The following is a 14,092-nucleotide window of genomic DNA, read 5'->3' on the forward strand; positions in this document are numbered from 1 at the left end:
TATAATAAGCTATATCTTAGCGAAAAAGACCTTTGTATCGATAGAATTTTACTTTTTAAATTGCAGTATATAACATTAAATTGGAAAACACTAAAATTTTTGAAAATGGGTGTGGCACCGCCATAACTCGAAGAAAAATTAACGGATCGTAATAAAATTGGGTACACATATTTTACTTATAGCAGAAAATATTTCTAGAAAAAATGGAAAAACGGTATCGGTTAAAGACCAAAGGTCCAATTTCGAACTTCGAAATCCAATATATATGTTTTTGTTGCTAACGGATAAATCTATTAAAAAAATGTTGTTTTGGTCAAATAATTAGGAAAGGGCGGTTCTGTCGTATGGTGTTAATTATCAGAAGAATACAACAACTACATTATTTATTTTTTTTTTATTTTTTTTTTTAACAACTAATGTTTAAAACTTTACTAAATTTTATCTTTTTATTTTTTTGTTTGCAGAACATGGCCGAGGTGCGCGCTGCATTGGATAGTTACATAAAACCAAATAATGCAGAGCATAAAAATGATGCTGAAGCTTCATCGTCCTCATCAGCAAAAGCAGCAGTTGGCGCTTCATCCTCAGCTGATAGCTCTGCAGCAAAACCTACAGATATTTCACATTTGATTAAGCGTAAAAAACCCGACGAACAGGAATGTGAAGCCGATTCGACAGCATCACCAGCTAAACGGCCGGCTGTTTAACTGCATTTCAGCTGCCTTTATTGCATTTTTGTGCGTTTCGAATATGGGTATTTTTTTTTTTTTTTTTTTTTTTGAAATTCTGCTGTGTAATTGTCACATTCTTGATTTGCATAGTTTAAGGTGATGGTGTAATTGAGCGTGCGCGCCCATTAGATAAGCTAGAAAAAGGGAACTAAAAGTGGAGAGAATGCAAAAATTGCGTTGCGGAAAATACGTTTTAAGTTTTTTTTTTTTGTAAACTTATAGTGGTTACAACTGTCGCCTTTGCTATTTGACTAGTACGATTGTCTTACTTTGCTTTTACTGCACATTTTATCTAAACTTTTGCATGCAACAATCGAATTAATCCTGCCAAAACTTTTTTTGTTTTTTTGTTTTTTACTTTAAATTTAAAGAAATTTAATGGTTGTTATTTTGCTATTCACTTGGATTTTTTTTTTTTTTTTTTTGATTTTACGATTGCTTTTCCACTGCAACAAGCGCTATTTTTGTCGATAGATGTAAGCATATGAACATAAATTTAATACATACATATATTATTCAAACTATTTAAAGTTGTCATGCAACATCTGTATTGTTTTTGAATTTAGATTTTTATTTGCATTTTTTTCGTATTCAATCATACTTAAAAAAACACATAAAAAAATTACTTGTAAGTTAGACAACACAGAAATATATAATTAGTATTCGTAATCAGCATAAAATCGCATCGTTTTACTAAAAATTCAAAATGAAATAGTGCCGAAATGAAGCCGTAAATAATCCCGAAATCATACGAAGTAGGCCCCAAGCTATATCGAACAAACGAATTAGACTCGAAATGATTCTCAAATACATTTCTGAAATTACTGCAAAGTAATCAGGAATCCGTTCTGAAATAGTCCTGAAGTGATCCTGAAAATAATTTCGAAATGATGCTGAGATAAGCCCGAAATGATGCGGAGAGTAATCCCGAAACGTTATAGTCCCGAAATGTGGCCACGAAATAGTGGCGAAACAAGTTCATTATGTTGAAAAAGTCCCGAAGAGGTTTGGACATTATTCTAATAAAATTTCATTTAGATAATTTTTCGAATGAATATTTATCTTAAGACAATTATTCAAAGTTTGTTTATTCATGCATAATTTTTTCTAAATAAACTTTCGATAAATATGTGTATATTTTTATCATGGCTCAATTATATGGTTGGCTTGTCTCATCAGCTGATTGCATTTTTTTCATTTCACTGGTATAGGAATTGTCAAACGGCGACGGAAAACGCAAAATGCAACCAACACATTGACAATTATTTACTGACGTGGTGGTCAATTTTTTATAAAAAAAATAGTTTCACATCACTTTTAAGTTAATTTTTTAGTAAATGTATTCAATTTAGCGCATTATTTTCCCAAAACAAGCAGGATTGGAAAGTTTCTCTCCATTACATTCGCCTATTACCAACACGCCAATTTTGACAATCTGAACAAAGGTATGTTATTGCTGTAGAGATGGGCTAACCATTTAGTTGAACCATGGTTTTTATAATTTTCCAATTGAAAATTGTTTTCAAAAACTCAGTCTACTCATTTAAATATGAAGGAAACGAAACGAGTATTTCTTTTCGTATTTCAACTTATCCTAATATAAAGGTCGTAACTTAAAAGTTCAGTTAAGCAGAACGTATCTCAGATAATCTGTTAATAAGGCCGTATCTAAGCGAAGTCATATCTGAGGAGAATAAAAACGTTGTGACTGAAAAAATTATTTTTTTGGACAAAGCCGCTTCGAGTTTAACTTTATTTATTTCCTATTCGCAAAAGTCACAAATTGATAAACTAGAATATAGATTCATGTGTCTTCTATAGTATAGTTTATTATTGTGAGTCGTTTACGAATTGTGAAAAGAAAGTAGACTTAATTTAGTTCATATCTCTTCTGGAAAAAATTGCATATTTCAATTACAACCTTTTTATCTGGCCTCCTGAGGTTCGACTTTATTAATGACTTCGTTGAGATACGGATTTATTATTCGAATAACAAGCGAAATAATTTATAAATCAAGCAAATAAAACTTCTTTAAAACAAGTAAGGAAGGCTAAGTTCGGGTGTAATCGAACATTACATACTCAGCTTAGAGCTTTGGAGACAAAATAAGGGAAATTCGCCATGTAGGAAAGTGAACCTAGGACTCTAGAATGTGTTTGTATGACATGGGTATCAAATGAAAGGTGTTAATAAGTATTTTAAAAGGGAGTGGGCCTTAGTTCTATAGGTGGACGCCTTTTCGCGATATCGCCATAACGGTGGACCAAGGGTGACTCTGTAATGTGTTTGTACGATATGGGTATCAAATTAAAGGTATTAATGAGGGTTTTAAAAGCGAGTGGCCCTTAGTTGTATATTTGAAGGCGTTTTCGAGATATCGACCAAAATGTGCCTTCTTTTAAAAGTGGGCGGTGCCACGCCCATTGTCCAAAATTTTACTAATTTTCTATTTTGCATCATAAGGTCAACCCTCCTACCAAGGTTCAACGCTTTATCCGTCTTTGGTAATGAATTGTCGCACTTTTTCTGTTTTTCGAAATTTTCGATATCGAAAAAGTGGGCGTGGTTATTGTCCGATTTCGTTCATTTTAAATAGCGAGAGTGCTCAGGAACTTATATACCAAATTTCATTAAGTTACCTCAAAATTTACTCAAGTTATCGTGTTTACGGACGGACGGACGGACATGGCTAAATGAATTTCTTTTTTCGCCCAGATCATTTTGATTTATAGAAGTCTATATCTATCTTCATTAGTTTATGCCGTTACGGATTACCGTTATGCGAACAAAGTTAATATAGTCTGTGAGCTCTGCTCAGCTGAGTATAGAAAAAGTTACCTTTATTCGTGAAGATCAATTTGAAATAATAGAAAAAACAACCATTGTTTCGAAGATAGACCCGAAATCATTCCGGAAAATATCAAGAAGATAATTCTGGGGCCCATTTCATAAAACATACAACTCTTGTAATACAAGTTAAGTTCTTCTGCGAACAAAAATTTGTCAGAACAAATTCACTTGTATTACAAGATTCGTATTTTTGTGAAACGAGCCGCTGGAATGATCTCAAAACAAATCAATACGGCAATTATTTAATAAAAGTGGAACCGAAATTATCACAAAATTCATCGCGAAATGATTCGGAAATAGTGATCCCAGATGGTTTTGAAATGCAGAGTTTTTCACAACCACATTCTATTGCAATAACGAAATTAAAAATAAACGAACTAAAAAGCGAGCACGACAGTCGCTCATTTGTGCGAATCTATACATATGCAGCCCAATTCTAAATATTCTCTCGGAATTTTGTTCTCGTGGAGTTTTCTTTCTTTTCTCCTAGAGCGAACAATAACTGGGGAATAGGAATTGATTGCCTTCTTCTATTCAGCAAAGCATTATCTGGCGACCATGCTGTGTTCAAGTCTTCTTTCGTTCCTTTAAAAAAATCGTACGCAATATCTAGATGGTTTTGCATCAAATTTACTAAGAGAACTAACTGTTGTTTATTTATATACTTTTCGACATAAAATAAAAAGTATTGAGGTAGAATACTAATGTGTTTTAGTAGAAATTATTGTTTTTTCCTTAAAGAAACAATTAACTTAAACTATTTCGCTACGTTCGCTTCAATATAACTAGTGAAAAAATTCCTTTAAAATTGCTACGAAATCTTCCTTACAATCACATGGATTTTTTATTTAGAATAAGAAGAATGAGAGATGGAACAAAAATCGCAAGGATTTTTTTATTTGGAATCAGGCTGATAAAAAATATGCGCAGAAAAGAAACGACCATTATGGTTAGGACAAGTGTGACAACTTCTGCATAGGCGTCAAAATTACAAATAGAACCGACACCACTGCTACAACAACAACAACAACACCTGATTTTTAATTGACTATCGTGCTCTCATTCCATCAACCGCTGAAGATAGCCGGCCCCATAGTACCTTTACAATGGCCGGCTCTACATGCCGCCAATTTGAACATCCTGTCAAAACGTTAAAAAGTAGCCATCTTGAACATCCTCTCAGGCAGTTGACGGATAAGATATTACACTTGTTTTATCCACAATGGAAAGAAACGACGGGCCTGCTTACACATTAAATTGCGTAACCCCATTTAATTTGTTGCGTCCCTGCCACAAGTTGTCATCCTCCCATCAGCTTCTTGCAGCGGGACTGCTCCATATTCTCTTGCTCCGGGAAGGTATCGAACCCAATCCTGGTCCTGACCCCGGTCCTGAGAAATGGTTTTGCTGCATCTGCCGGAAAATAATCTTTTTAGGACGGTCATACTCTTGTCAGTGTGTCTCGTGTAAGGGATGGTTGCATCGGACAGGTTGTTCTGGGCTAGACCCCAAAACCAGACGTCCACGTAACTTCTATAAATCTTTTGTGGCTCCTTGCTGTTCACGTCCTAGGACGTCCCGTAGTCTGCGCCTTAGCGCACTCCCAGAGTGACGAAGTCTCCCCCTATGCACTTCAGAATTTTGCACTTAAACTGTAATGGATTAACTGGGAAGATCACGGAGATAGTCGACTTCATGAAGTGGCACGACATCCGCATTGCTGCGATTCAAGAGACTAAACTCACAGCAAGATCTGCAATACTGACCTGTTCTGGGTATAATGTCCACAGAAAATATCGCGAGAGCGGAAATGGAGGCGGCCTCGCGTTTATCATACACCACACTATGCAATATCATATATTTGATCCCGGCATCGACGAAAGGGACAGTGTCTTAGAACGTCAAGGATTATCTGTCCGGTCGGGCGATGCAAATCTAGAAATCATCAATATCTACATCCCTCCTGTCACCAGTTGCCCTAGTGGATACCGCCCTGATATCAGCGGCGTACTCACTGGAAACAATCGCATTATCTTAGGTGATTTCAATGCTTATCACGATCTATGGCATTCAAACTTGCGGGTGGACAGTATGGGTGAGATGTTAGCGAATCAAATAGAAGAAACGACGTTCTGCACTATAAACGGTGACGCCCCCACACGTATGGTAGGAAGCTGTCACAGTTCGCCGGATATAACAATCGTGAGCGCAGAACTCGTAAACTGCGTCAACTGGCAGCCTATGGTAACATTGGCATCCGACCACCTGCCTATACTTATTTCGTTCGAGCATCCCGCCGGCTTCATCGTCGCAGAAAAACGCACTTTAATTAACTTTAAAAAAGGAAAGTGAGACGAATAAAAATCCTATACAGACAACCGCTTTGCTGCCCTCCCTATCCCAACTGATGCCCGCCAAGGGGAGCGTGCTTTCTGCAAGGTTATTGAATCCGCCTCGGCTCGTTTCATTCCCGCCGGTAGAATTCCCGAAATTCGGCCCCACTTCCCGGCAGAGGCCGCAAGTTTAGCGAGAGAACGTGACCTTATAAGACAGCTCGATCGGTGGATTCAAGGGGTTGTGTAGCGCAATATATAGCTTCTCCAACCTAATTGTCAACCTCACCTTCGAGCGGCGAATCCCGTTTCACTAACAGACGAGGCTTTGGCGACCCCAAGCTCCTCATGGAACTTGGGGGTGGGGAGGGAGGAATGGCCTGAAGGTTTAATGTGGCCATATAAATCGTTCCCGAGATGGTCGGGCCAGCACCTTATTGGTGCTGTGTTAGCGGAGCGTATCGGATCTGTATCCGACAAAGGACCATCACATCGATAACACTCCCCAAAGCCTTCGGGGAGTAACCTAATCGCTACAACAACAACAACAACAACAACACAGCTCGATCCCGGCGACCCCCAAATAAGGAACATAAACCAACGCATCAGATTGCTTGTGGATGAACACAGGCGGGCGAAATGGGAGGAGCACCTAAGCGGTTGTAACCTCTCTGCCGGTGTAGGTAACTTTGGTCCCCTGTAAAGCCCCTATCGAATCCGTCTAGGCACAATGACAAAGTTTCCATCGTCTTTGGCGACAAAGTGCTGTCGGATGCGAAAAATGCGCGAGCGCTTTCTGCCGACAATACATAATGCATTCTACTGTCGACAAAAATAGACGGAGGGCCAACAGACGCGCACGTAAATATAAGTTCAGCGCGTCATCAATTACCATCACCGCCAAAGAGGTTGAGGATGCCATCGGTCATGCTAAACCATCCAAAGCAGTGGGCCCAGACGGCATAGCCATGCCGATGCTTAAAAGCCTAGGGAAAGAGATTTTGAAATATTTAGCACATGTCTTCAAACTGCCTCTTTCCACCTTGGTCATACCCGAAAAATGGAAAATGGCCAAGGTGGTCCCGCTACTAAAGCCTGGGAAACCAGCTAACATAGGAGAGTCATATCGCCCGATATCTCTCCTATCGCCAGTAGCCAAGACGCTTGGAGCCATTTTGTTCCCCCACTTCAAAGCCAATTTGCAGCTAGCCTGTCATCAGCATGGCTTTAGAAAACTCCATAGCACCACCACCGCGCTAAATGCCATTAGCACCAAAATAAATTGTGGTCTAAATCAGAAGATCCACCATAGAACAGTACTCGTAGCGCTAGACCTATCAAAAGCTTTTGATACGGTCAACCATGGCACGTTACTGCAAGACTTGGAAGGGTCTACCCTTCCCCCATATCTTAAAAGGTGGACCGCAAATTATCTGGATGGTCGGCAGGCATCGGTGCAATTCAGAAATGAAATATCAAAGCCAAGAAGAATTAAACAAGGGGTGCCTCAGGGTGTTGTCCTATCCCCACTTTTGTTTAATTTTTACATATCAAAACTACATTCGCCACCAGAAGGAGTTACTATCGTTTCTTATGCCGATGACTGCACAATAAAGGCCACAGGCCCGGGCCCAAAGATCGATGAGCTTTGCAACAGAATAAACGGCTACCTCCCTGATCTCTCCAGTTTTTTCGCCTCGCGAAACCTGGCATTATCACCGGCTAAATCATCCGCGACCCTATTTACAACTTGGACGTCCCAAATGTCGACCATTTTGAACATCCACGTCGATGGCACTACGCTACCGACTGTCCTACACCCCAAAATCTTGGGTCTGACGTTTGATCAGGATCTACATTTTGGTGAGCACGCAGCCGCAATTGTTCCGAAAATCCAGAGCCGTAATAAAATCCTCAAATCCCTTGCTGGCAGTACTTGGGGAAAAGACAAAGAAACGCTCATTACCACATACAAAGCAATTGGCCAGCCGTTTGTGTGTTACGCGTACTCTATATGGTCGCCAAGCCTAAAAACTACCCACTGGAAGAAGCTACAGGCCTGCCAAAATACTGCGCTCAGAAACGCCACGGGCTGGCTTCTTATGTCCCCAGAACACCATCTACATAATGAGGCGAGAATACTCCCCATCTAGGAGAGAAATGAGATGCTAACCAAACAGTTCCTGTTGAATACCCAGAAACCTGGGCATCCCAACAGAAATCTGATTGATGAGCCAGCACCGCCTAGGGACTTAAGGAGTCATCTCCGTAAGCATTTTGAGGAAATACGGCACCTAAGAACTCAGCCGTATGAAGCAAAAAAACACAAGCAGATCATTGGTGAGCTCCACAAACAGGCGTCGGACCTTTATGCCGGGAATTGCCCGGTGAATCTAGTACTCGGGGAACAGTACCCAAAAAATGCTGAAGAGGAACGCATACTCCCCAGGGAAACGTGAGTCACTCTGGCTCAACTTCGTTCTGGATACTGTAACAGGTTAAACTCTTACATATCCAGAATCAACCCCGACATACGAAATGTATGCCCCGCTTGCAATGTGTCCCCACATGACACCAACCATCTCTTTAATTGTAATGTGGAACCAACGCCTCTAACACCCCTTTCATTATGGTCCACCCCTGTCGAAACAGCAAGTTTCCTTGGACTCCCGTTAGAGGATATTGATGACAATTTGTGATCGGTCGCAGCTATTAGGTGGGGCGAAACATTGCTACAACAACAACAACAACGGGCCTGCTTGCTACGTAGTTCGTTTGATACTAATCTTTTTAATTATATTTATAGCTATGACAGCCCGTTCAGTCTGCCTTAAATAAAACGACTACATATGCATATTTTAAAATTTTTGACACAAATTCGCTATTCACCCCCCTAAAGGGTTTAGTATTTATGACAAAAAGTTTCTGAGCGTTAACTTCGTGACATGAAATTCCTAATGAGCGAGATTTGAACTCAATATTAGAGATTCAAGTTTAATTAAAGGGCCAATTAAACTTCCTTAACGCTAACACCATAGTCGTAACCACATCCATAACCATCTCCAATATGATCGATTAATGGTGCCTTAACCTAAAAATTATGAAAATTTTATAAAAATGAAGAAAACGCAAAAAATTACAAATATATTCCACAAAAAATAAGATTCTTTGTCATAACGTATCCAAAACAATGAATAAAATCTACAAAAAGTTATTAAATTCACCAACTCAAATATATTTAGGTTATGGATATGGCGAGAAACCAAAAACCAATTGGTTGGCTATGGTATGGTTATGGCGTTAACGTTACGGTATGGCACCATCATAAGGTAGGTTCGATCAGCTGTTTTATCTGGTTATGGTTTTATGGTTACAAGTCACCATTAATTGGCCCTTAAGTTACTAGAAGCATCTATCTTGCATTGTTATTGCTCCCTGTAAGTGAGAGAGAGATAAAGAGAGAGAGATATACCCCCCTATTGCGAGTGTCGATTGCAGTAGATAATCGACCGCTGAGCGATAATCGATTATCTTTATAATGTATACAAATTATGTTATATACATCGAAAAGTTGAAAAAATAGCAAAATCTGTCTTGTATAAAATAACTGTTTATAATGGTCCAAAGATTTGGCGATTAATTTGTATAATAATAATATTAAATGCAAAAAATGGAATCGACAAATTGTCGATTCTATTCCGATCGACACTCGCAATAGGGGGGACAGAGTAAGGTGTGCGTGTGCATGTGTCACCAATTAAACCCCCTTGAAAAACATCTTTTTATACTCAGTTGAGCAGAGCTCACAGAGTATATTAAGTTTGATTGGATAACGGTTGGTTGTACATATATAAAGGAATCGAGATAGATATAGACTTCCATATATCAAAATAATCAGGATCCAAAAATAATTGGATTGAGCCATGTCCGTCCGTCCGTCCGTCCGTTAACACGATAACTTGAGTAAATTTTGAGGTATCTTGATGAAATTTGGTGTGTAGGTTCCTGAGCACTCATCTCAGATCGCTATTTAAAATGAACGATATCGGACTATAACCACGCCCACTTTTTCGATATCGAAAATTTCGAAAAACCGAAAAAATGCGATAATTCATTGCCAAAGGCGGTTAAAGCGATGAAACTTGGTAGATGGGTTGACGTTATGACGCAGAATAGAAAATTAGTAAGATTTTGGACAATGGGCGTGGCACCGCCCACTTTTACAAGAAGGTAATTTAAAAGTTTTGCAAGCTGTAAGTTGGCAGTCGTTGAAGATATCATCATGAAATTTGGCAGGAACGTTACTACTATTATTATATATGTGCTAAATAAAAATTAGCAAAATTGGATGAAGAACACGCACACTTTTTAAAAAAAATTTTTTTTAAATTCAAATTTTAACAAAAAATTTAATATCTTTACTGTATATAAGTAAATTAAGTCAAAATTCAACTCCAGTAATGATATGATGCAACAAAATACAAAAATAAAAGAAAATTTCAAAATGGGCGTGGCTCCGCCCATTTTCATTTAGTGTGTCTAGAATACTTTTAATGCCATAAGTCGAACAAAAATTTACCAATCCTTTTGAAATTTGGTAGGAGCATAGATTCTATGACGTTAACTGTTCTCTGTGAAAATGGGCAAAATCGGTGGAAGCCACGCCCAGTTTTTATACACAGTCCACCCTCTGTCCTTCCGCTCGGCCGTTAACACAATAACTTGAGCAAAAACCGATATATCTTTACTAAACTTAGCCCACGTACTTATCTGAACTCACTTTATCTTGGTATAAAAAATGGCCGAAATCCGACCAAAACCACGCCCACTTTATCGATATCGAAAATTACGAAAAATTTAATAAATGCCATAATTCTATACCAAATACGAAAAAAGGGATGAAACATGGCAACTTGATTGGTTTATTGACGCAAAATATAACTTTGGAAAAAACTTTGTAAAATGGGTGTGACACCTACCATATTAAGTAGAAGAAAATGAAAAAGTTCTACAAGGCGAAATCAACAGCCCTTGGAATCTTGGCAGGAATACTGTTAGTGTTATTGAATATATAAATAAATTAGCAGTACCCGACAGATGATTTTCTGGATCACCTGATCCACATTTGGTCGATATCGCGAGAACGCCTTCACATATACATCTAAGGGCCACTCGCTTTTAAAACCCTCATTAATACCTTTAATTTGATATCCATATCGTACAAACACATTCTAGAGTCAACCCTGGCCCACGCTAATGGCGATATCTCGAAAAGGCGTGCACCTATAGACCTAATGCCCACTCCCTCTTAAAATGCTCAGTAACACCTTTCGTTTGATACCCATATCGTAAAAACATTCTAGAGTCACCCCTGGCCCACCCTAATGGCGATATCTCGAAAAGGCGTCCACCTATAGACCTAATGTCCACTCCCTCTTAAAATGCCCAGTAACACCTTTCCTTTGATACCCATATCGTACAAACATTCTACAGTCACCCCTGGCCCACCCTAATGGCGATATCTCGAAAAGGCGTCCACCTATAGACCTAATGCCCACTCCCTCTTAAAATGCTCAGTAACACCTTTCGTTTGATACCCATATCGTACAAACATTCTAGAGTCACCCCTGGCCCATCCTAATGGCGATATCTCGAAAAGGCGTCCACCTATAGACCTAATGCCCACTCCCTCTTAAAATGCTCAGTAACACCTTTCGTTTGATACGCATATCGTACAAACATTCTAGAGTCACCCTTGGTCAACCTTTATGGCGATATCTCGAAAAGGCGTCCACCTATAGAACTGAGGATTACTCCCTTTTAAAATACTCATTACCACCTTTCATTTGATACCCATATCGTACAAACACATTCTAGAGTCACCCTGGCCCACCCTAATGGCGATATCTCGAAAAGGCGCCCACCTATAGACCTAATGCCCACTTTCTCTTAAAATGCTCAGTAACACCTTTCGTTTGATACCCATATTGTACAAACATTCTAGGGTCACCCCTGGCCCACCCTAATGGCGATATCTCGAAAAGGCGTCCACCTATAAACCTAGTGCCCACTCCCTCTTAAAATACTCATTACCACCTTTCATTTGATACCCATATCGTACAAACACATTCCAGAGTCACCCCTGGCCCACCCTAATGGCGATATCTCGAAAAGGCGTCCACCTATGGACCTAATGCCCACTCCCTCTTAAAATGCTCAGTAACACCTTTCGTTTGATACCCATATCGTACAAACACATTCTAGAGTCACCCCTGGCCCACCCTAATGGCGATATCTCGAAAAGGCGTCCACCTATAAACCTAGTGCCCACTCCCTCTTAAAATACTCATTACCACCTTTCATTTGATACCCATATCGTACAAACACATTCCAGAGTCACCCCTGGCCCACCCTAATGGCGATATCTCGAAAAGGCGTCCACCTATAGACCTAATGCCCACTTCCTCTTAAAATGATCAGTAACACCTTTCGTTTGATACCCATATCGTACAAACATTCTAGAGTCACCCCTGGCCCACCCTAATGGCGATATCTCGAAAAGGCGTCCACCTATAGACCTAATGCCCACTCCCTCTTAAAACGCTCAGTAACACCTTTCATTTGATTCCCATATCGTACAACTAGAGACACCCCTGGTCCACCTTTATGGCGATATCTCGAAACGGCGTCCACCTAGGGAACTAAGGATCACTCCTTTTCAAAATACTCATTAACAGCTTTCATTTGATACCCATATCGTACAAACATATTCTAGAGTCACCCCTGGTCCACCTTTATGGGGATTTCTCGAAAAGGCGTTCACCTATAGAACTAAAGCCCATTCCCTTTTAAAATACTCATTATCACCTTTCATTTGATACCCATATCGTACAAACACATTCTAGAGTCAGCCCTGGTCCACCTTTATGGCGATATCCCTAAATGGCGTCCATCCATAGAACTATGGCCTACTCTCTCTTAAAATACTCTTTAATACCTTCCATTTGATACACATGTCATACAACCACATTCCAAGGTTACCCTAGGTTCATTTTCCTACATGGTGATTTTCCTTATTTTGTCTCCATAGCTCTCAACTGAGTATGTAATGTTCGGTTACACCCGAACTTAGCCTTCCTTACTTGTTTTTCTTAATTTTGTGCGATTGTTTCGTATTTTATAATGAGCGCATTAAAATGTAAATACACCTAGATTGTACCATACGTACTTAAATGGGGCTGCAATGAGGTCTGTGACTCACTATGTTGCCAATCGTTGCGTTGCTCTTCACCACGCGCATTCTCCATAGATCCAGCCAAATAGTTGACACAGGGCGGTGCACTGCGTGGAAATTTTGGATGACGTCGCAGTTCTTGTAGTTCTTGCATCGGCAAATCTATGCATAACGTCCAAATGCCACCATGCATTGGTACCAGAAAGACCGCTTCGCGTCGAAAGCGGTATTCCGCTGTAATTAGTCCATGAAAGAGAAAGTTCGAGTTAAGTAATAACAAGGAAATAGTAGTAGTAGTAATAATAATAGAAACAGTGTTTTTAAGTCGTGCTTATTTTTATTACGTAGAGAATAAAGCGAAACCCGATAAATATTTAGAGTCCACGCGAATCCTTATTTGACGTGGATACAGTTCAACTGAAATTAACTGGGATACAAAAATACAGTAAGGAAGACGAAGTCTGAGTCCGTAATAAAAGACGACATGGTATGGATACCACAATCGGTTAAAAGATTGGAATATACAAGGGGTAAGAATGACTGTCGTAAGAGGCGCCACAGAGTCGAAGGTTCGAGAGGTAAACAAGTTCTTCCGGAGGCAGTCGGACAAGTACCTGAAGGTGCCAGTACTGGAGCGCACCGGATTCATTTCCAGCAGAGGAATGTTCACATCTGTTACACTTCCCTAAACCTTCGGTGATTGTCCTTCGGTTAGAACCACAACAATAGACATTAATATGAGCACTGATCTCCCTGCGTCCAGCGAAGAATAACTCTTGCCAATAAATGCTACTTTGGACTAGGTAGGCAATGGAAAAGTAAAGGCCTCTCTCGGCAAACGAAAATCATATTCTACAAGTCACTTATGGTTCCCGTCCTGCTATATGGTGCAGAAGCATGGACCATGACAACATCAGATGAAGCGGCTGTGGGAGTGTTCGAA

At 39.7% G+C, this 14,092-nt stretch overlaps 2 protein-coding genes across 8 annotated transcripts in view; one reads left to right on the forward strand and one right to left on the reverse strand.

Annotated features, from left to right (window-relative positions):
- Positions 1–1,411, forward strand: part of Nasp (Nuclear autoantigenic sperm protein) — a 38,973-nt gene extending 37,562 nt beyond the window's left edge. Inside the window, exon 6 of the mRNA XM_067782084.1 lies at positions 465–1,411. Within this exon, the coding sequence (XP_067638185.1) occupies positions 465–707 (243 nt within the window). The 3' untranslated portion in view covers positions 708–1,411. The remainder of the gene's footprint in view (positions 1–464) is intronic.
- Positions 1–14,092, reverse strand: part of LOC137249929 (serine-rich adhesin for platelets-like) — a 363,239-nt gene that overhangs the window by 30,084 nt on the left and 319,063 nt on the right. For 5 of the 7 annotated variants that reach the window (XM_067782042.1, XM_067782028.1, XM_067782054.1 and 2 more), the window contains one exon: positions 13,144–13,383. The exons of 1 other annotated variant lie outside the window; for it this stretch is intronic. In XM_067782042.1, the coding sequence (XP_067638143.1) occupies positions 13,144–13,383 (240 nt within the window). The remainder of the gene's footprint in view (positions 1–13,143; positions 13,384–14,092) is intronic. One more of the 7 variants, XM_067782048.1, reaches the window with a different exon arrangement.

Source organism: Eurosta solidaginis, chromosome 1 (assembly GCF_040869045.1).
Source record: "Eurosta solidaginis isolate ZX-2024a chromosome 1, ASM4086904v1, whole genome shotgun sequence".
Classification (NCBI taxonomy): Eukaryota; Metazoa; Arthropoda; class Insecta; order Diptera; family Tephritidae; genus Eurosta; species Eurosta solidaginis.